The sequence below is a fragment of the Leuresthes tenuis genome, unplaced genomic scaffold (assembly GCF_036924035.1).
Source record: "Leuresthes tenuis unplaced genomic scaffold, fLeuTen1.0.hap1 SCAF_7, whole genome shotgun sequence".
Classification (NCBI taxonomy): domain Eukaryota; kingdom Metazoa; phylum Chordata; class Actinopteri; order Atheriniformes; family Atherinopsidae; genus Leuresthes; species Leuresthes tenuis.
Genome location: NW_027325361.1, coordinates 24,348,489 through 24,372,853, shown reverse-complemented (window position 1 = coordinate 24,372,853; position 24,365 = coordinate 24,348,489). Strand labels below are relative to the sequence as shown.

General features: G+C 39.4%; 2 protein-coding genes and 1 long non-coding RNA gene across 3 annotated transcripts in view; all 3 read left to right on the top strand.

Annotated features, from left to right (window-relative positions):
* Nucleotides 1-24,365, top strand: part of LOC140312312 (uncharacterized) — a 177,824-nt gene that overhangs the window by 7,551 nt on the left and 145,908 nt on the right. The gene's annotated exons all lie outside the window — the stretch shown is intronic.
* tprg1 (tumor protein p63 regulated 1) lies at nucleotides 256-23,905 on the top strand. The gene is made up of 6 exons (XM_072390084.1): nucleotides 256-338; nucleotides 510-743; nucleotides 1,879-1,970; nucleotides 5,383-5,559; nucleotides 19,660-19,813; nucleotides 23,042-23,905. The coding sequence occupies exons 2-6, from the start codon at nucleotides 528-530 to the stop codon at nucleotides 23,234-23,236; spliced, it is 834 nt and encodes a 277-aa protein (XP_072246185.1). The 5' UTR covers nucleotides 256-338; nucleotides 510-527; the 3' UTR covers nucleotides 23,237-23,905.
* On the top strand, nucleotides 6,244-6,932 carry LOC140312306 (uncharacterized). Its single transcript, XR_011916952.1, has 2 exons — nucleotides 6,244-6,443; nucleotides 6,832-6,932. It is a non-coding gene; the product is annotated as an uncharacterized lncRNA (long non-coding RNA).

Sequence of the window (24,365 nt, the reverse complement as noted above, 5' to 3'; positions counted from 1 at the left end):
TTCACTGACTATCTGTCATTGTTTTGCAGTGCTTGGAAAGCATTGCAGTACTGGGAACTGATTTTCATGTTACCAGTACTGTCTAATGTTCTTTCCTTATATAAAACATTTTGTGTCATAAATAAAGATACAAATTTTACCCAATCTACCCCCCAGATAAGCAGCTGGATGCTGGCCCTGGCAGGTTATAACTCTCATCCGCCCCGAGCTGAGATGCTCCGCTTTGAGACGCCCTCTTAAACAAATGCAGGACACGGAACAAGGAAGTTGTGCACCTGTTGCTGTCGTCCTTCTATCCAGCTTCCAACATCTACCACGGCCTCGGTCATCAGTGGAAGGTCTATATTTTCACTTTCTATATCTTGACTATAGTTTCGATTCATGTTAAATCTGTTATCTGTCACTGGAGGGAAACATTCCCTTTCTCAGACTGGAAGAAGCTACACAACCACCCGCATTGTTCCATTACTAACAAGCTATACTCTTATGTTTTCAGTCCTCTCTCAAACTTCTTTTGAAGCCACAACATGGCAGACGAGGAGGAAGGAGCGCCCGCTGAGGACCAGCAGGGTCAGCTCAGCTGCCCTTCCGGCGGATCGGCGGACTCTGAGCCGGCCGAACACCGCGCAGAGGAAGCGGGGGAGCGGCAGGCGCACTGCGGGGAAAACGACTCCCAGCGCGGCGGCCTCACTCAGGATTCCTGCCTGGAGCAGTTTAAAATCAGAAAGTTCTTCGTGTTGCGGGTGAAGACCAGTAGTATTACAGAATAACTTATTATACTGCCAGTATAATGTTGTTTACTGAATCGCTGTAGCCAACAGGATTTTATAATGTGGATTAGAATGCTGACTTGCAAGCACATTTTGGACTTCTGTAACTTTAGTTGTATTTCTAAAACTATATCTCGGATGGGTTTTCTTGGTTTACTCTTTATTTTTACCACCTCATTATTTTTGCCTGTTTTGGTATTATTTGGTTCAGAACCATGAACTAATTTCAGTTTGTTTGCCTCCTTTATGCTGATTTAAAGAGCTACAGGGGCGGAGGTAATTCCGTCTTTAGGGGTGGCCAAGAGCTCCTAACTCTCATTAGAAAACACAAACACTGATGTCTCCTTCATAATTTGCCTGTGTGGCACATAGATGTAGGCTATAAAATCACTAATTTGACTAACCAAATTAGGTCAGGAGCTGTTCCTAATATAAAATTTAGCTGATAAGTCCGAATAGTTGATGAAAATGATGAGAATTCTACATTTAAAGAACCCAAAATGACTAAAGAATATGCACCATGGTGCCAGTATGCTGGTTTCCTTGGTTACACGTAAGCACAACACGTTACAACAAAACCTCTCACTTTCTGGTTGAGTTAGCAATCAAAACTTTTCGGTTGTAATTGAAAATAATGGCTAAAGAACATTTGATGCTCAACACAGTGGACTGTGGTAGGAATACATCCCATGTTGCCAGGCCAGGTCAGCACCAACCTTAGATTACTGTAAGACTGTCAGGATTTCTCCAAGTTGACATTGAAATAATGAAACAAGCTGCAAGAATAGAGTAGCATCTGCAGAAAATGCTCATAGCTGACAGTGAATGCATAGCACACAGAACAATGTATCAAAGTGTGCACAAATGCCTCAGTTACTCAGATGTTGACGTATTCGGCTTTCTTTATTTAGAGATCCCTCTGTGTCATGCTTTTGTTTAGTGTGATTTTTTTTAAATTCATTTTCCGTTTTTTTATGGGAAGCTGACATTTTACCAGTCCCAGCTGCATGTCTGCCTCCAAGATTACGCTGTAAGCTTTCTTCGCACATGCTGTGATTGTCACAATGGAAAATTATAGAGTGACACTTGTGCATTTTTGTCTCCTCAGCCTGGCAGTCTTGATCAGGCCATCAAAGACGTTGAAGCTCTGGTGAAAAGGGAGGTGGATGGCAGCGTTTGCAGCATCTGGCTGATGGCAGAGTGAGTTCATGAGACCATGTTCTGTTATATATGTCAGCGTGAAGTTGAGGGGAGAGTTGTTACATGAATTATCAGTGACTGTGCATATGATGATCTGATTATCTTGTATAAGCTAAATCTACATCTGAAATGATGACTGTGTATGTACAAGAATAGTGTTTCAAACATCTAATAATATTTATACAATCAGTCAAGTTTAAAATGGTTATTAGATGTGGTCTTTACATACAACAGTAAAGCATTTCATTCAGCATGTCACCCCAACTGTGACAGTACAGATGATATATTTTGCCACAAAAACGTATGTATATATAAGCAAAAACGTTCTAATTTCAATCGATGTGACTGTGTAGGGTTATGTCCCACTGAGTGACAACAAGACAGCTGTCTGAATGATTCCAAACTGTTTGACTGAATCAAAAAACAAAGAAAACTCACTAAAATGGGGAAGAAACGTTGTGCACTCAACTGTACCAACGGATTCAGAAATAAGTTTGGAGTTTTACTTGCAAAAAAGTAAAGAGCAGAGAGCCAAATGGATTGCTGCAATTCACCAAGCCCACTGGAATTCTTGCTCGGAAACAAGGATTTGTTGTGAACTCTTAGATAGATAGTGAAAGACATTATTGTTGGCCTCAACATTTTGACAAACCAAGATAGGTTATTTTGCTTCCCCCTTATATGATATGCTATGATATGCATCTGCAGTGTTTTGGATGTGATGGATGTGTAATGTGTGTAGGAGCCCTGCTTTTGGTCTGCAGTGCAGACGAGGGTTGGAGGTCCGGTAGACATGACAATGTTATTGTAACATTATGCATTCTGAAAAATGTCATTTGTACATAAATGTGACTTAAGTTTATTACCGTTGTTTTTTATGGGTGTGGATTAAAACACACTCCTAATCTGCTTTTTTTATACTAATCATCAGGTCTGCAAATCGAATGTTTTCCCAAAGTTATAAAGGTGGTAAGCGGGAAAAAAGCTTCTCAGAAACCACAATAAAACAGCAAAAACGTTCTGTGCCCCCAGAACATTTTAACTTTGTGACGAGTCATGACTCTGCTCACATATAACATGAGCTGCGTACAAAAGAGTTACGTGTGGCTGTCAGGAGTCAGTAACATCTGGTCGGATGTTAATTCTTTGGTATGTCACAAAGATCCTTTTCAAGGCCAAAAAACTTTTAATTTAAGATTACATTCATATGTTGTTCTCCAATTTCCGATGACTATCAACTGCAGCAACGTTGAATTTTTTTGCCACTTAATGGGCCTTCTCTATGTTGTCTAGATGGAGCAGTGACGTAGGAGTAGTGACGTAGGTGCAGATCCTCTTTTGTGCGGCATCTCAATGCATTGCTAAACTCTGAAATGTTTTAAAGAAATATGACAGTGTTCGTAAAAAAATTCTATTACTCCACAAATAGTACTTTTCTAGATTTGAAAATAGCACTACGTACTGCAACCCGGAAATGTTAGCAGGTGTTATGTAGCTCTTTCACATGTGGAGAATTCAGTGACTACGATCCAAGAAAGGAAGGCTGTGCTATAGTAACGTTTTCCTCTACGATTCCAAAACAGTGGGAGATGATGGGTTTAATGTCATGCTCAATGATTCTGACAGAGAAACTGACTATATTCTGTCAAATATTGTAAATAATGTAGTCACGCCCCCCTCCCACAGGCCACTCTGCAGATTCTTTGTTAGAATACACGATATTTGACAACAAAGAATCTGCAGACTGTCCTTCAAAAAGGTATTTCCCATCAGTTCTCAGTGTTTTTTTCCTAAGAAGCGCCTCATGGTTGTGTCAGGCCCAAGTGGCAGCAAGCGTGTTGGTCCACCCACACACTGATCCTGGATTTCTGCAACACCTCTGTATTGTCATGCTCATGCCCGGTCAAGGTTAACTCATTTCATTAGTCAAGTCAATGCTCTTCACCCACACCTTTCACGTGATGTCTTAGTTGTTCAGTGAACTTTCCTTTTTTTGGCCTATGGTTGCCAGCTGCAATCAAGAGTGTTTCACTCAGAGTTGGCCACGTGCATCCAACTCAGCGGCCCGTAAGCAAGAGAGCCACTCTGAGAGAATCCATGTCACCATGAATCAAATGTGCGTGTACAGGATAGATTTTGCTTTGTTGCTCTCAAAGTTGTTTCTGTTCAATTGACTTTCCTTCATTTCTTTTTCATTTTTTACTTTTAGAAATAAAAATTTCAGGAATTTTGAAGGCTTGCATGCATATTGTACGACCTTTGCCAAAGGCACTTTTGGAAATTGTGAAACTTTTACAGTACATAATTGAGCAGCTTTGCAATACATATGTGTGTGGGATCCTAAAATAACCTCTTGTACAATTTTAACATCTGACCTGAACCTTACAGAAACACTCAAATGCACGGAATAAAAGTCTCTGTCAGGGCATTAATTCCCAGCGTGCCGTCAGTCCTGTCACAATTACTACTTTTGTTTTCAACTATAAATTGTGTATTCAACTATAAATAATTGCAGTGCATGTGGTCTCATTAGAGTACCAGTGAACTCCACTGAGATAATAATTTAGTAGCATAGTAATTCAGGTCCACCCTTTGAAAGAACAATGAACTTTCAATGTTTTATATAGAAACTGGAATTGGATTGTTAAAGAAAAAAAAACATTTAAAGTAGAGTCCGGGCTGTGTTAGAAAAATGCACAGAAGCTTTGGAGTTTTTCCTTTTGCCATTTTTCTTCTGTTCTGTTTTTAAACACAGGTATCACACAGCTCATTTGCATTAATGAACTCCTCATATTTGGCTTAACCTGTTCCATACTGTAGTCAATGGAATATTCAGAGTCTTTGAAATTTTGCATCGAGGAGCATTATTCTGAGACTGATCGTTGAACCTCTGCCCATCTTTACATCTGAGAGACTCTGCTTCTATAAGGTGCTCTTTTTTTATTCCCAGTCATGTTACTGACCTGTTGCCGATGACCCTGTTTAGGAGTCTCTCTGGAGTTCCTGCTCAAAAAATGAGATGCCCAAAATTAATTGAATGATCTGCAATTACAAACTCTGTGTAAACCATTTTGGTATCTTTTTTTTGTTTGTTTTTGTGAGTCATTTATTTTATTTATGTCATTTGTTCTATCTATGACTGTTTTATTATTAATGGAAATTACTCTTGATTAATGAGAGTAAAACTCGAGCTGCATGGACTCCACCTGTCTGTTCAAACCTGATATTCCCTCTTATGCCAGCAAGATTTGACAAAGTTGCAAAGAGCCTCTTGTGATCATTGATATTAGCCCTTTTTCAGTTTTCAAGTGCCTCATAAATGTTTATTGCAACCTGTCTGTGGTGGAGGGGATTGTTTTTATGTTGATGTTGACAAAGGATTACTGTCTCACTCACTGTGTGGTTGTTTCAGGGTAGATCACTGGAACAATGAAAAGGAGCGTCTCGTCCTCATCACGGACAACTCTCTCCTGGTCTTCAAGTATGACTTCATCATGTTGAAATGTGAGCAATTCCAGAGGATCCAGCTGAACTTTGTGGACCGCCTCTGTCACGGCACCTTCATTTTCCCAAAGCACTCCCTGCTTCAGTAAGTCCTCCATCTCGCCCAACATTAAACCTGCTGTTTACACCCCACTTCAACATACATGAGTGTTCGTGTGTGAGTCAACCAGACATAATGTCTGATAGATGCGCAAAACTCTGGCTTCCATTGTGATTCATTGGCTCAGTTACATTGAAATGATTTAACTTTTGCAGAGAATTTCAAAGAGGGGCCGGACATTGTGCCAGAAAGTTTAAATCCATAAAAAAAGAAGAAAAAAAGTATTTCCTTATGTTGAGTACTAGGAGGCATAGTCCATATATTACAGACCAAGTACACGTACACTATATTGTCAAAGGTATTCACTCACCCATCCAACTAACTAAATTCTGGTGCTCTAATCACTTCCATGGGCACAGGTGTATAAATTCAAGTACCAAGGCATGCAAACTGCTTCTACACACATTTGTGAAAGAATGAGTCGCTCTCAGAAGCTCAGAGAATACCAACAAGTGACATCCTATCCATCATGATAGGAGCTGAGGCGCACAGTGCTCAGAGGTCGCCAACTTTCTGCAGAGTCAATCACTACAGACCTCCAAACTTCATGTGCCCTTCAGATTAGCTCAAGAACAGTGCATGGACAGCTTCATGAAATGGGTTTCCATGGCCGAGCTGCTGCATCCAAGCCACACATCACCAAGTGCAATGGAAAGTGTTGGTTGCAGTAGTGTAAAGCACGCCGCCACTGGACTCTGGAGCTGTGGAGACGCGTTCTCTGGAGTGACCAATCACGCTTCTCCATCTGGCAATCTGATGGACGAGTCTGGGTTTGGCGGTTGCCAGGAGAACGGTACTTGTCTGACTGGACTGTGCCAAGTGTAAAGTTTGGTGGAGGGGGGATTATGGTGTGGGGTTATTGTTCAGGAGTTGAACTTGGCCCCTTAGTTCCAGTGAAAGGAACTCTGAATGCTTCAGCATCCCAAGAGATTTTGGACCATTTCATGCTCTCAACTCTGTGGAAACAGTTTGGGGATGGCCCCTTCCTGTTCATGACTGAGCACCAGTGCACAAAGCAAGGTCCATAAAGACATGGATGAGTGAGTTTGGTGTGGAAGAACTTGACTGACCTCAACCCGACTGAACACCTTTGGGATGAATTTAGAGCAGAGACTGTGAGCCAGGCCTTCTTGTTCAACATCAGTGTTTGACCTCACAAATGTGCTTCAGGAAGAATGGTCAAAAATTCCCATAAACACACTCCTAAACCTTGTGGAAAGCTTGCCCAGAAGAGTTGAAGCTGTTATAGCTGCAGAGGGTGGGCCGACGTCATGTTAAACCCTATGGATTAAGAATGGGATGTCACTTAAGTTCATATGCGTGTAAAGGCAGATGAGCGAATACTTTTGGCAATATAGTGTATGTAGGAATGAGGCATTTCTATCAGGCTTTAAACTCGACGATTTTGAGTTCTAGTTGAGTCACAACCAGGAAACTTTGATAGAGGGACAACTTAATTGCCCCTTTTCTGGTTCAGTTGGTAATTAAAACAAATGTGAAACTCAGCTTAGAGGATTACAAATATTAGCCCAAATTATCGACACTGTGCACTAGTTTGTTTCACAAAAGCTAAATTCCCTTTGAGAGAAATTCTTTGTGCACGACACATTTTGCCACAATGTTTGGTCACATTTTTGGCCTGGATAGTTCAGTTTCTTGCCTCATTATAATCTTGTACCATAAAACACAGTGTCAAATTTAAAGAAACATTCGAGTGCGTAATGAAAAATGTAAGATATACATTGTGTATCGGTGCAGGGAGCAAACAGGGATGGGAGAGCTGAAACAAGCGTAGAAAAGAGATCAAGGAGGGAGAGTTTTTTGGAAGTAAGGAGGGCATTGCTGTCACTTGGAGCTGTCATTTAACTGATTAGTGGCTAAATTAATGTAGTCCTTTCATCTGAACCTTTTAAAAACGACTCAGGGGATACCAAACCAACTAAAACTAATTTGATGAATAAAACGTAATGCGCTGTGAAGAGCTTAGAGAGTGCAGCCTTTATTGGAGGTTTTATCTCTGCACATTGCATTAAATTATACATAAAACGCTCGGGAAAGCCACCTGGGAGTCCAGCAGTAAAGAGACGGTTTCAAATAAGGAAAGATTTGAGCCTCAAACATTTTCTCTTCTGTCTTCATCTTCAGCTCCCTTTCTTTACCAAATTCCTCTCTGTCTCCCCCTCAGGAAGCGTCTTCTTTTTTGTCGAGGTCGTTTTGTCTTATTTTCTGCAGAAACTGATCTGCACTAAAATTCATGTATATATGGAAGTGAGTCATCCCCGCTGTTCCAACAGTGCACAAAACTTTGTTTCCCCTCCCCAAAAACAGTTTGAGAGAAAAACCAAAGGTCGGCTGAGGAGATAAGCTGATATATAAACCCTACATTTATTTAATTCTGTCCTGACTGTTTTACACGAGTCAGAAAGCTTAACATCCTACATACTCTCAAAATCTTGTGAAACATGCACCATCTTCAGTGTCACAAGGACACATTTTAGGTGAGCCCAAAGGGCTATTTTATGGACAATAAATCTGCAATGAAAATGAGATTTTTTATGCTTTTAAGTGAATTAGGCAAAACTAACTGTACATGAGACCCTTTTTTTCCCACATTTCCCACATCTTTTTGCGCTCTGTAAGATTTATAGACTAATATTAGTGCTTAGTGGACCAGAAGCCTATTTTTTCCTGCCTTGTGTGCAATGAAAACATGAGATTTCTATTACGAGACTGAGTCTGAGAGCAGGTGTTTGACACCACTGATACTTAGATGGGAATGTCTCATGTCTGTCCTCCTAATAATTCTGTAATGATAATACTAATATGAATACTGTTATGCATTAGTGGGAAGTCCCCATGTGTGATTTTCACATTTCCTCTTGTGTTCAACCTTAACAAATACATGACTCAATAATAGATGGCCAGCCATAACTATTTTGTACTGTTCAAATCCCAGCTGGGGTTTGCATGTTCTCCCTGTGTATTTGTGGGTTCTCTCCAGGTACTCCGGCTTCCTCCCATTGTCAAAAAATATGCATGTTAGGTTAATTGGTCACTCTAAATTGTCCCTAGGAGGGAGTTTGAGCATGCATGGTTGTGTGTCTCGTTTGTCTCTGTGTGACCCTGTGATGACCCGTCCAGTGTGTCTTTGCCTCTCGGGCCAATGACAGCTGGAATAGGCTCTGAATTACTAAATTGGATGAAGTAGGTATAGAAAATGGATGGATGGGTGGGTTTTCATTGGCATTCAGTTGTTGCTTATTATTTTCTATGTAAACATGGTTTATAAGTACTCACAGTCCAGCTAACAACAAATAGAATAGAAAATAGAATAGAAAAATACTTTATTCATCCTCCAGTGGGGGAAATTAAAATAAGTCGAGTAGCTCAAAAAATTATAAATATTTACAATGATATCATACTAAACAACAACAACAATAATAATAATGATAATAATAATCAATGACTAAATAAATACATTTGAGAAGAACATGTCAGCAGTCACTGTTAAAAAGCCTTATGGCTGTGGGGACAAAGGACCTCCTGAACCTTTCAGTCCTGCAGCGCAGAGAGATGAGCCTCTCACTGCAGCTGCTCCTCTGACCTGCCAGGATGCTGTGGAGAGGATGTCTATTATTATCCAAAACAGAATATAATTTCCTCCTCATCCGTTGCCCCACTACAGTACTTAGAGGGTCGAGTCTTCTGCCTACCACAGAACCAGCCTTTTTTACCAGTTAGTCCAGGCGCCTACAGTTTTTGTCTGTAGTGCAACTCCCCCAGCAGACAACAGCATTGAACCGTGCACTCTCAATGATAGTGGATAGTCCCCATATACTGGCTGTGCTTTTTGCATGTAAACTACTCTGCTGGCATTTAGTCCTTATGCAAAGCAAGGCTAACCGTCTCTATCTAGTTCCTTATATCATGTTGTGCACCCCATCCCCAGCAATAATAATCAGAATTCTTTTTTTTTTTTAAACCGCTAGACCTCCAGTGATTTGAATTAATCTGTCCTCGTCAGTGACAGTATTCTAAAGCTTGTGAGTTCTGATTGTAACCAAATCTACCTGCTGTTTTTCAGACAACTTACTGGACCACCTATAATGTGAACATCATCTGCTCCTTGTGTTTCAAAATGAATCTCAGTTTTTCCATCAGCTTTGTTTTTTATGAAAATGGAAGATGTTTTAAAAGTTTTTTTACATCCTTTAAGCGTTTGTAACAAGCACTCTGGCTTTCTTCTAACTTTCCTTTTTCCTGCAACTGGAAATACAGTAACGAACATAACTTTTAAAAAAACATCATCTCCCCTCCACTTGGAGCCGCAGCTCTAGCGTAACATTCAGCAGTTGTTCCTGTTCAGCTGGCTCTCGCTCTGTAATGCAGGCTCCACAGTTAATGCTGATTGAAAAGATAAGAAGTGGAGAAGTTTGGACAGTGCTGCAGTTAAGTTTGATATGTGATATGTAAATTCAGCGAGGTCTGGCCCCTGTATGGGATTGCTGACATTTTGTAATTTGTTGTGGAAAAGTTGTAAACAGATTAATGTCAGAAAGGAAGTTTAGATGCTGAAAAAATGCTGTGGTTTTGTAGAATTTTAGTCTACTCCTCCCCCCAAAAAACAGTTTAATTTCTGAGATGTGACCTTGCCTCAGGTCCTAACACAGAGTTTCTATTCTATTTCATTATTATTTCTTATTTTATAATGTCAGGACTTTGACTTGGTTATTATAAAGCATTTCCTTTACTCCTCTTTAACAAGCTTTTAACAGAAAAACTTGTTCAGGCCTTCTCTCTTTTGAGCTTGAGTTAATGGACTGATGTGCTGGCTCTTAGAATGTGCTAACATGATTCAGGACTCATTATTGCGTCGCACCAGTGAGGAACAAAGACTTACATTCACAACCGATAAACACGTTATTGTGACTTGGCTTCTTCTTTTCAGTCCTATAATGTTTCTGTCCTGCTTTGCATGTATTGTCATGTTTTATTTGTAAGTGTTTCTCAGTCATGCCATTTTGTTGTTGCAATTTAGAAAAACAAAACAAAGCAAATACAACCCCCATGCTGGTCCAGCTACAGTAGAACAGGCCCAAACCATGATACTACCGCCACCATGTTTCACAGTAGGGTAAAGTTCTTATGCTGGATTGTAGTGTTGTAGTGTCTAACATAACAAAGTTTTTTTGGGTTTTTTGCTCATCTTTTTAGAAAATGTTTTACTAACAGTCAGCAGCTTATCTCTGTGATCTTGTCACAATGTTCTTTTTGGAGAGCAGTTGCTTTATTCTTTCAGCTGTGCAGCGTATACCAATGCACCCGAGGACGAGCTATTACAAGCCTTACGCCTAAAGTATATAATCAGTCTGAGTGGAGTGTTCGAGTCCAGACTCTTTGCAGATGGTTTTGTAACCTTTTCAAACTAGATCTAAGGTCCTCGGAAATCATCTTTGTCCTTCAGTGATGCATTTCTATAAACCTGTTGTTAAGATTACAACTTAATAGATCGCTGTTCAGAAGCTTTTTTGAGTTCACTTAGAAAACTCATACAGACTTTTTTTATTCCTGCACCTCTGATGTGAGCAGTGGAGGCAGCGACAGTCAGATCCACCTGCCAACAGTTGTCATCTGACCACTTGATGTCAGTGTGCACCCTTGGTAGAGAAGGTTTGTGGCTGGAGCCTCATCACATCATCACATCCTTCATCTGTTTGTCGGCACTGGTGATGATATGATCTCGCTGTGCAACTGTTACAGAGCCTCTTTACTGTTTGAGCTGAAACGGTTCATCTTCACAGCTTCAGTAGAAAACACATGGTCACATTAAGACAGTTAATTCAGCTGAATGTAAATGTCTCATGGCACCTAGAAAGCTATTGCTTATACATGTAAAAGTTGTTGCATTTAGATGTAGAACTTCATTGTTTCCAGCTTTCCTTCCAGTGACTTCTGTCAATGTTTGATTGTACATCAGATTTCAGGCTTTGGGGATTAAGAAAAACCTACTTCTTAATCAGTTGTTTTCTGTTGTTGTCAGATATACCAGAGTTAAACTTGCTAAACTGAGACGTAGAGATCTTTTCTGACCAATGTGTCTTTCTCTTGGTAAACAATACCACACTCCTTCTGCTGAGATCTTATGTGGCATCTGTGTGTGGGTGTAACCCTCCCAAAATCTTATGCCAGTCCTGATTATTTAGTTTTTTATTGCACATCATCCAGGTGTGTTCATGAAGAAAAAGCCCAATATATTCAGCATCTGTGGGGAAAGATGTGTTTTAAATGCCTTCTTTCCAAACAGTCTAGACAATCTAATTACCAAGTACATCATCCATTTTTTCTTTATTTCTGTCTGAACGAGTTGGGTGTGGAAGTCAAAGATGTGTGCTATGTTTCTCTTATCAGATAGATGTTTTTCTTTTCTTTGATACTAACCAACACTTCAGGGACTTATGTCTTATTTAGCCCTCCCCCTCTGCCTACTTACATTGGTTTTATACTAGAATTTACTCCTTGCTTGGTCAGCTGTTATGCTGACACACATGAGCCTATTAATTATTGTGTTACAGATGACAAGTTTGTCAAAAGTGCAGTTTCCATAAGCTGTCAAAGCTTGGTTCTGGTGCAATCGTGCTCTCATCTGGCTGTCGTTGCAACCACACCTTTACACAAAGCATTCAAACAGTAGAGGGCAGTGAGTCAGTGCAAAGTAAATACAACACTTTAGGTAGCATTAGCATAGTGAACAGTAGGAAAATAGTGAAACATTAGAAATGTGCCTGTGTGTTAGAACTGATATAGAGCATGGCTCTTTATTAGCTGAATTACTGTTGAAGAAAGAAAAAAAAGTTACTGAGCGATTTACATGAATATTTTTCATGGCCCAACTTAGACATGATTAACTTTTGATGTCAGTCTGCATCAGGATGCGAGACGTTGTTTATTCTGCATGGGCTCAGACTGCTCTTTTTTTAACACTGACTGATTTCTTTCTGGGACAGCCTAAAGGATAGTTTATGTTGTAGTTAAATCAGATATTAAAGAAATTATTTGGAATCAAGTTCATCACCCACCTCAGATGTTTAAACTAATCAAGTCCAGATATCAAACTGTTTTTGATTGGCTAGCACCTCATTCTGTTTAAGTTTCATCATGGATAATTGTTCGTGAGCTTATCATCCATGAGGCAGTTTTTTACCATTTTAAATAGGTCACATGTTTGAAAAATGTTGTTCCGTATTGTTTTTTTATTTGTAACTCTTTTAGTTTTAATTATCTATCATCAGTAGCATCATTAATACTTCTTACATTGCAACTAGTACTTCTAGTCAGTTAAAAGTATAAAAAAAAACTTATAAAACTTTCACATATACCTGTATTCCTTATTAAAAACTATTAATGCTATCAGATGCGGGGTCCATGCTTGGTTTGTGTGTCATTGTTTAGAAAATGTCTTTAACCCTATAATGCCATGGGTATAATATTTAATACATACATTTCTGAGACCTACTGCATGATTATACTGCGAAATGGCTGAATCCCATGAGCCCCCAGCTGGTTGTGTCAAGGAGAAGCATATTTATTTTATTGAATGAAAAAAATATATGTATTTTTTTCCCATTATGTTAAAGGTCCAAAATTACAATTTTCTGTCCTTTATTCCTTGGGTCCAGAATCATCGGGTTAATAATTTGCCAGCAAGTCACTGAAAATGCAGACATAGTCCTCTAGATGAAAATGTCAACATGTCCTCATTTTAGATAAGTAATCAGCAGCACAAGGACCATCAATAATTCATATTGCTCATAAACTTAGTCCTTTTGATCAGGTAGTCAGTTAGTGGCCAGCAGATGGGCAGCGGTTATGACCTTAGAAAGGAACAATTTAAGTCATATATGTGCACACCTGCATAATAAACAGCATTACATTCAGTTGGGTGCATTCATATTTATGTTCTTTGACATGCATGCAAATACAAACAGGCTCTGTGATGAACTCAGTTTAACTCAGTTTGACTGATAGATGTAGGAGCTAAATACTGTCAACAGATTATTTGAAAACCCACCGTAATGAACTTCGTCCCAATCACCATCAGGTGGTGATGTTACTTGCTAATGTGACTGTGACACCTGGACTGGTATAGTTTTGTGAGATGCTATTATGACAGCCCTGCTAGGAGCTGTGTGTCCATGTGCTGGTTGTGCTGGGCCTGTGTGGGACAAAGTCCAGGATGCAATTTTTCTTTTGGAGAAACATCGGTAACATCGGAGCCAGTGACTCTTAGGAACTGAATCTGAATAGGCTGAACGGATAATGAAGGCTGGCTTTGTGCTGGGGACAGCTCCGACATCTCCTTTTATTTTTTAAGTTAAAAACGCTTCTAGGATTTTTTTGAAGTGAACGTCTTATTGTAACTTACCTAGAGTGCAGTACAATACTGACTGCTACATCACTGCTCCCTGCCTGTGTAGCACAGTGAGGACCATAATATCTTAGAAATAGGCCCTTCTAGCGATATCATTTTGGTGTCCTGCTTTGTTCCTGGCTCAAATGTGAACACATGTTGCACACACCTATTGGACTGCTCATATGTACTTTATGTACAGTTCTCAGGCAGGAGGACTTCTTCATTCAGAGCAGCTGGCAGTCATCTGAAATCATAGAATATGTACTTTAAATAAAAGGATGAAACACTCTTTGGACAATGCTCTTCTTACTGCTTATGCTTTCAATCAGTGTCAACAACTCATGACCATCGCTGGGGGTATGAACAGAGGTTGACCAGTGAAAAGACAGTATTAGTTCCACATCATTGCAGGAGCTCCAATCTCACTATATTTTTCTCTCACCCATGACCAAGACCACTAACAGGAGCCATATCTGTGTTTGGAATGCACTTTTATTATCTTTTCTTTAGTTTGGCTCATGTCCCATCTGGTAATATCGAGGAGGCTGAGTTTAGGATCTATGCTCCACCACCTACCAGGGATGTAAGTGGTATATTTAAGCTTTACACCCAGGGAGTCAGTCTGTCCACATGGAATCCTGTAACTACTAACACGGATCCAGAAACACAGACAAAGTAGTCGGATTTTCGTGGCACTTTCCAAGAACAGTGCAAATTTCCTTTGGAAAGGATATTCTAATCCATGAGGAACTTTTTATGCACTTTAACTGCACTTTCACCCCATAACCCAACACTACAAAAATATAACAAAAAAACTGATGCAAATCATTGCTACACATTGTAGTTTTACATGTAGCATGAGTCTGGTTTCAGCCTAGAGGGATGAAGAACACAAACGAGCCCAAAAACAAAGCATAGATCAAGAAATGAGCCAGCACACAGGCTGCTTCCCTGGTGTACAGTATGAATTAATACACAGCAATAGATTCATGCTGTTCTGGGGCATGCTGTAAATTCTTACACCCTGGGAGGGCTTCCAGCTTGTGGGATCATTGCTTTTCAAGATGGCTATACATTTGCCAACAGCCTGCAGCTATAATATCCCAGCTTTTTCCGTTTGGCATCATACGATTCAGATGCTGCAAAAGTAGTTTTTATCATGAATCATGTAAATAACTTGCGTGCACCTCCGTGTCTTATTTTCTTTTGTTTTTCTTTTCACTGCTCCACCTTCTCGTCCCTCTTTAAAGAAAAAAAATTCACATGTAGAGTGTTGGATGGATACATGTACGGATGACTGACAAACCTGCAGGCTTTATTAAGCAATCGGACCAGATTTGTTTGCGCTCTTTAAGACAATGTGGGACTCTTGCCATGACAACTGGAACTTGGCTTGATGTTTATCTTGTGTTGACTTATGAGTCCAAGAAGCCTGAAAGCCCGGGGAGGAATTTTTTGTCATTTGGCCTTAAGCGCAGTGTTTCTCTTATGCATGTGTGCGCTTTGTATAAATACCGCAGGTTAAATGGAATTGAGATGAAGAGGTCAGTAACGAGTGACTTTCCTCAATCTGGCCTCTTCTTTTGATGCAAACACAGCATCTACACAAAGTCCTTGAGACTTTTACAGTTTGTGCATTTTGGCGAGTGTATCAAAGTAAGGCGCAGTGAAAGTCCAAACCCTAGCTCTGCCACATAAACACAGGGAAAACTACCAAGGCCTCTGGCTGGAAAGCCCAGCCCTGCTCTGCCTGTTTGGGCTGGTCCCTCTCTGAGTGATAGCTTACCTGTGGAATTCACCAAAGCTTTTTTTTTTTATATCCCCATTGATTCTAGGGCAATAGCTGTTCGCTCTTACAAAGGGCAATGTGTACAAACGTAACCCCACCATCCTCACTTGCTTTTGCTGAAATATAATCAGTCTTTTAAGCTGGGCTTTGCTTTTGTACCAGGTTTTATTTATATTTTTTTCAGGTTTTTGTCTTGCTTCCCTCTTATTCTCCCTGCACCACATTTGCTCTGGAGGAGGCACAAAATGTTCAGCATTGTCATTCCTATGGTTCTTGTGTAAACAGGGCACGATGATTGCATTATAATGCAGCCCCTCCCTGGGACCATGACATATCAGCAGTGATTGTTTAGCCTCAGGTGTTTGATTCTGGTTGGCAGGAAGTGTTCGGTTGCACAAGACATGTGGTAAAATGAGCACATCGGCATGACAGGTCATTTAGAAAATCAGAACAGTGTTGGGAAATCGCCTGTATCCTGATTTATTTGTCTTCTTTGTCAACTTTTATTTTATGAAAACCAGCAGTTACTTTACGCTGTAGATCAGCCTTTCGCACAGGTAATATTTGTATGACTCAAAAGCTCAGACCACAGACATCACCGACGGAAGTTCCAGCTGTTAGTAGACTCACAGATTGCATCACAAGCTGCACTTTTTGAGCATCGTTTGCAGATTTTTTTTATTTGTCAAATTGTGCAACATGTCTCTCGTGAAGTGTAGCATCTCCCCACACTGCTGAACGCTAAATAAGTTCAGGTTTTTGTACAATAATAAGCAGTATGAGTTTACTGTTATTCCATACTTTACATTTTGTGTGTTAATAGTGTGCAGAAGACAAAAAGGCCCTGTGTGACGCAAAAGCATAGGGGAATGATTGCATAAACATAGGTGTCTGTGATGTTGGGGGCTGTGTGTAAAAATGTATTTTCACATATATACAGTATATTATATAGATGCATATATATATGCAAACAAACAACATCCCTGTGCATATATACTGTATAATAGTGCAATACAGAGTTGCAGGCCAGATACTTCTTTTGTGTAAGCACTAAGAAACAAATGAGCATCCATATTCTTTTCACCACATGTTTCTCTCTTTTTTCTTTTATTCTCAGTTTTGTGGAATGTTATGCACATGCACCACCCTGATTTTCACTTACATACAGTATGTAAACATTTGCACCCCAGCTGTATGGACATAGCATTGAAAGAAATAGCAAAGAGGAAGCAAAGTTTTACTGAATGTGCAACCGAGACACTAAAGAAAAACAAAACAGTTTTATTTGGTGGTCTCTGTTCTAAACAAAAGTCAATTCTGAATGGAAAAAAAGTAACAGAAGCAATTAGAACGTTCAGAGCTCTTATGCCTCTTTAATCTGGTCTCGGTTTTAAGAAAGTGTTTTTCTTTGTGTTTTTCCATTCACTTGTTCACACAAATACTCATACAGTCCTTCTTATATAAACCATGTATGCACTGTTAATTTTTTATATCTACCGTCACACACTTATGAGCATGTTGAGGGCAATGTAGGTTTCAGTGTGTCCACACACGAGAAGCTGGGAAATAAATTAAAGATCGACAACATGACGTCAAATACACAAAGACCAAAATATAACAGGAAGAAAACAGAAGACACAAAGACAGGGCGAGATCTCGCAATTTAGATGTTTGTTCAGTTTTTTTCCAAATGGTATTCAACAAAGTAGCATTTCTTTTAAAGGAGATTAGAGGATTCTGTGTTGAACTTTCTGTGACCTTTTACACTTACAATAGTGACAAAAAAACTGTATTCACCTGAGATATGACACTCTTAGACAGATATGAGCCCCAGATCACATTTGATGGGCATATAGTGAAAAGAGAACTGCCAATGTCTTCACAACATGGAGATCAGTACCAACATCATTTCAAAGATGGGGAAGTGTTTGGAGGTCTGTTTGTCTTCTGAGGTTTCATTAGGCTGAGAAAAGATATGACCTGGGGGCTTTTTCATTAAAACCTACTGTATTTACAGCAGAAGAAAGAGAATATGATCCACACACTGTAGATTACCGCTAATCTGTGTAAATGTAAGATTGCCCTACGTTAAGTATTTACCCTGAGGAAAGATTAGTGTTTTTTTTCCTTTTTTCTTTGTATTATTCTAACATTGTCATTGTGGAGCCAACAGGCCTGGTTGTCTCCTGCATGGAAATCATGCAGCTGATGTGAAACAAAATGCTGCATGAAAATGTCACAATTAAAGTTGCATACTGTATAGATTATCATTTTTAGAGTCTGTTCCTGCAGCTTTCTTTTACATGGTTTGTCCACAAAACAACATCTATAGATGAAATTCATGTAAAACTATGTCTCTCTGCATAGCTTCTGTTAATGTTGAAATTATGTAATAAACACTCATTTACAGGCCAATATTTTTACAATGTAGTTTAAAAGAAGCCCTACTAAAAAGCTAAACTGTTGCCTCGATCACCTCTCGTGTAGCATTTGAATCAGTTTAGCTTTCACTTCGATTGGTTTTGCGATGACAAACTGAATTACCATGGGTTTTATTTTTGGTTGACGTTTTTTTATATTTTTATATTCTTTTTTTTCATGATTTTATCTTCTATGTTTAGAATCAGCAGATATTAGCGTTTAGGTTAACTTCAGTGTAAAAAGTCTAAATTTGACTTGATGCAAATTCTGAACATTAAACCACTGTGCACTTTATACCAATACTATAATATTAGCAATGATCACAAACCTCTACCTCGGTTCTTACCTTGCCAGAGGAAAAATTAATGAATTTTTCATTATAAAAAGCTTTGTGTTTTTTTACAAAAGAACATATCCTATGAAAGAATCCCCCTTTTTCAATCTGACAAAATTCTGCTGAAAGTCTTGACCACAAAAATGTGACCATTTCAAATTTAGTACTATGAAAATATGGATGTGACACAATTCAGGCCTGGAGACCCATTGTTTGCAAAGATGAACTCAAAGACCAGGGAGAAGGGTCCAAAAGCAGACTCTCTTTTTATGTCAATAGCTCTATAACCCAGTGAGGCTTGAACATGTGTAAGGTTAAGTATGTAGTATGTCGGCTACAGACACTTTCACTTGTTTTGCTGTGGCAGTCCACCAAAATCTATTTCTGAACAAATATATTGAAGTTCCTGATATGTAACTATATATTAATATATTAGATATCTTACGCCCGATTGCTGGTTGCTATTATATTTTTCAGCCACCAGATGCTTTTTAAAACTAGAAGACCAGCATTTTACATGTTCTGCAAGTCAAAAATTACAGCTGTTGTCAAAGGAGTCTATTAGCTATGAAGAGAGCATAAACAGAAAGATCTGAGTCCAATAATGACTTCAGCCACAATATAATTTCATTGTAGGGTACCAGTGTTATGTCTTTGCTCTATTTGAAATAGTTTCACTTCAGATCTCTCTACATTATCTTCTTGCATTTTAAAATTCAATACAGTTCCTACACACGAGGCCTACATTTGTTGTGGCAGTTGTTGCTGCGCTACAAAGGCTAGCAACATGCTAGCAACATGCTATCAAGTGTAGTCAAGATTTTCTTTTAAGCTACCCGTTTCATCTTGTCACACATTACATATGTGAGATGCCACTTTCTTAAAATATAAAAATTTTAGCAAAGACTTGGAAAACAATCTTTGTTTAACTTTATGCTTAATCCTAATTTCCCAGCAGCTTTTCTCAGTGTCACATAATTGTCGCTTACTGGACGTCGACATGGTTTGGGTTTTGGTTTGATTAATGTTGTTGATGTGTACACAAAATTACCTTGGAAGTTTAGACACATGAGTCAGGTACCTGTCACAGTAGAAGACACTGTGTCATTTTTGTGTTATATGTGTTGTCAGGAGAGAAGGGGAGGGGATTCGTGTCTTCTGGGACCGGCTAAGAGAACCCTCCTTTATCTCCAGATGGAACCCGTTCGCCACTGACTTCCCCTTCATCACCTTTACTCACCACCCTGTGAGGAACGTCAATGACACCTTTTCTGCTCTCTGTGATGTAAGTTGACTAGTGAACATAGTGTTGCAGAGAATTGACACATTTAAAGGTCTATCTTTTGAGAGCACTGTTAAGGTGTTTAATCTGCATTCATTTCTGTGTCCAATGGCTCTGCTGTTGTGGCGACTGATGGGAACAAAACACCCAAGTGTGCATCCTATTTTTCACTGAGACGCTGCACTTGGGGCTACAAGAGAGGGCACAGCTCACTTTTTCTTACAGAAATACACTTTTACGTAGCTGCTCACATTGGGGCTCCGAAACTGACAGTAACAATTCGAGAGAGACGACATTGATCAGGAGGGTGTGTGTGAGGAAGATGGCCGCAGTTCCCCTTAAGAATAATAAACTAGCCTAATTATCTCTGAGAATTGTGATTTTTGTTCATTTGTAGCCCTTAGATGACTGAAGGTAAACACGCTCTTACTGGCAATAGGAAAGCTGTTTTTAACCTGTGTTTAAACCTGTGTTTAAAAGTACCTGTTTAAAACACACTTCTTTTGCTATAAAAAATGGCATAACTGTCTATCTTAAATGTTTTTTAACTTCCTTTCTCTAATCCAGGTGGATATGTTAGCTGTACTGGGCAGTAAATTCAAAAGCAAGCGTGTTGTGACATTCATGGTGTGGCCAAATGAGTCATCACAGGGAAATGACTAACTGAAATTTGGCATCTGAAAGAAGTTCTGTGTAATCAGTCATTTTCAACACTCCGAACTGAAACACACCTTGACCCAGGTATTAGAAAAATTATAAGAACATACAAAAGCAGCACATCAATTGATTTATTTGGATTCAGACTAATCTCTAAAGCAGGCGTCAGCGTATGAATGTGCAGAATTCATAAACTTTATAGATGGAATAGTACTGATCAAACCTGTCTGAGCCCGATTTGGTTACACATGGGTCCAACTCTTGGCTATCTGTAGACAATGATTTTGCTTTTAAACTAAATGTTTTCTTCTTTAACGAAACATTTTAAATAAGACCTGTGTTACACAGACATCCACATTATCTTATCCCCCAGGCGAATAAGTAAGAAAACCATGGCCGATGACTCGGTCTGTGTCATAGTAGGAAAAAAAAGGAACCCTTTGTGACGTGTTTTCTCAAAACTTGCAACACAACTAAGGAATTCAAACAGTTCAACTCTGGTAACTGATAGCAGTAGACAGTAACTGTTTGATTTTGCAATTTATTTTATTTCCAACAAAACTGCCAGAATGATAAATTTCTGCAAATTAGAAGACAAATCAGCACTCAAGTAACCACAGTCTGACCTCCACGCTGGAAAAATCTCTTAATAAAAGCAACCATCTGAAACTTTCTACTGTAAAATCTGAAATTGTTAATGAGATTTTCTGTTATAACGGTCGCACACAATTTGTAAGTGCCCTGTTTTCTAGCTGCCAGTGTTTGGTGCTGTTTTATTCTCACGCTCTTGTTGTTTTAAAGGTCTTGTCTAATCTAAAGAAAGTCTTTAGTTTCAGCTCAGGAATAAATTTAATCCAGTTAAACTACACACAAATGTGTTATTCAGCTCCCTTTTGAGCTAATAAGATGGTGCTTTTGCTTATTTGAACCTTAGCTTAAAAAGAAATTCACTTTACCCCACACATCAGCCGATTACTCACCCTCAAGTGTCATCATTATAAACTAGTTCAAGTCCAACAGTGCTGCTTTACAGTTAACCTGAAATGATTCACCACCGAACAATCAAGCTCTATCTTCTTCCAAAAAAAAAAATCTAGCTCTAGTTTCTTTTTTAAGGCTACATGTTGGTGTAGTCCATAAATGCATGTATGGTTCACGCCTATGTAGAGTTTTGAAAAATAAATGTCCTCCTGTAAGTTGTCCCAGCAACTCGAGCAACATTCTACAGTTAGTCTTAGTGTCTTCTGTGTTCTCATGTAATTCGAGAATGACTTTTTTTCTCTGTGTCTTTAACTGAGTGTTTTAGGTTTTTGTGCTGCTGTAGAAATAATTTAGGAGAATCAAAAAAAAGTCTTCATGAGTGCACAGTGAGATGTGCTTTCCACATTTGCCCATTATAGCTGTGTCATTTTAAAGGCCCTTTTTCACAGGTGAAAAAACAAAACACTAATTAATATCTGTTTTTTCAGTGCAGTGGGAAAGTGTGCAATCTACAGTCGCTGTAGGCACAGGTATTTGCACACGTGCCCATGATCATTTTCAATTAGGGGGCCGCAGCTCGCTTTACAGAAACACACATTTCCTGGCCACTGTGTCTTACGTGGAGTTCCAAACTGACAGCAGCAAGATGGTTTTCCAAAGAAAACTTGATTTATTCCAAACAAAAAACACAGTGACGTGGCTGAGCCTGAATACAAAAAACCTAAACTGAGACTATGAAAAAAACTTGACTTGGATTAAACAAAACAAAACCTGACAAGGGTAAACCTGAACAGACTTGGAGAATAAATACTGAGGAGGGTGATAAGGTGAATGAGTCCAGCTGATGACAGTGAGCACAGGTGACGTGAGTGAGGCTGATGGCAGGCCAGCAGAGACTGAGGAGTGCAAGGCTAAACTGTAAACTAAAGACTAAACAAAGACACAGATCATGACAGAAACAAAATGCAGATCGTGACAGAAAGTATCCTATTTTCTCCTAAAGTCATGCTCATCAGAAAGTGTGGTTCAGCACCGCCTGTAGGACACAGTGTAATACTTACCTGTCATGTTGTTGTAGCTTGCAGGCTTGTTCCCTGGGAAGAAGTAAATAACTTTACGTAACTCCAGTTCTGTGAGTTTCTTGCTGCCCACAGCTACATGATCATAAACAAACCTTTCATCTGACAGTGGGAAATGATTCATTGCTTTAGCCTGGGCCTACATGCAAATTTTGATCCAGGATGTCAACTTCTACCTCAGTAGCAAACATAGCTGAGGCTGATCAGGCTATCGTGGAATATCATGGTGATCCATGATCCAGTACTTGTTACAAATGATTAGTTTGTAAATGTAATTAGTTTGCGATGTAAAGGGCACTACATATAAAATGTATTATTATTATTATTATTATTATTACAAGTATTAAAACCACAAACCAGTCGGTGATGCCAGAAAGACCCAAATCAGGGAAACTCCAGTTTTTGATTCCTCAAAAATAATTTCAAGAATTCCTTTTTCACTTTCAAAGTTAAAAAAAGAAATAAAGTGCAAAAACAATTGACAATCTCAAACAGCTGACGTTCTTGTCCACAGATCCAGAAGTTTGTTGAGCAGCTCAGAGGTGCAGCCCAGAAAGCCCACACGGTGAAGCCAGTTCCTGGGCGAGCCAACGGTGTCATGCTGCTTAAGCAACCGATCCACATCGACACTTACGTGGGCGCCATGTCTTTCCTGGGAAATCAGAACAAACTTGGCTACTGCATGGCTCGGGGAAACGTTGGCTTTTAAACTAATAGTAACACTGTTGTTGGTGTTGTTTGCATTTATTTGTGAGTCTTTAATTCACATCTAGCAGTTTTATTAAAAGTTTCACAAAGGTTTTTCGTGTGCAGGTTTACTTTTGTTTCACAGGACTTGCTATGTGAGGTTAAACTGTGGGATAGCGCCCACTGTTCATTACTAGTGTGTGGTGTCTGAGTACTCCGAAATATCCACATTTCAACACCGCTCTTCACTGGATGACGGATCCCCCACTGCTCCCAAGGAGCGTTGTATTTGCAGTGATATGGTAATTCAACTCTTTCGCAACGGGACTCCTTTCTTCCTCCCCCGGTATCTCTGCTAAAAGCTCATTCCCATGCCATTCAGCCCCTTAGAGATTCACTGGAGCATAGGGGCACATTTGTCATCTTAGTTTTATCATTCACAGTGTATTTTTACAGTGGTGGAATTCCCCCTGATTTCTGTATCTACCCCATGGCGTTCTCTTGAGCCTTTGATAGATATAAAGATGTAAAAGTTCTTGATTTGTTGACCTATGTTTTTAGTAATGTGCTACGTGTTGTTTTTTTTCATGCAAATTCCTTTGCTTAGAGGAACAGCTGATAAATCTGTTTGCAGTGCAACCAAGCTAACCCAAAATGTATTGTACATTAAAAAAAAAGTCAGTCAATCTGAGCCCATTCATTTCTGCATTGTGCTTCATGGCCATACTTTTAAACTCTCATCTGTCAGAAGGACATTGTTCCAGAAGTCCTATGATGCAAACTTGGAAAGAGAGAGAGAAGAGTCTTTCTCATGCAACCATACTTGTATTTGACTACCATTTAACATGCTCGCTGAGGCCTATGAGATGTAGCTCTGGTTTTTTAGATGCATTGTACAATCTGAGGGTTAACTGCTGGGGCATCTACTCCTGGGAGGACTGTCTTGAATGTTTTTCAGTTGTGAAAAATCTTTCTCTCTGGGACTAAATTGTTTGAAAATGTCCTTTCCACCTCACCCTTCTCAGCTGATAGTTTATACACATCTGAATCTCGCACACCAGCAAACTGCCAAAACTTTTGCTTTGATAGAGGGGCTCACACTTGATCAGCAATGATCTGGCAGCTGCTTATCCTCTTAAGTGGAATGGAAG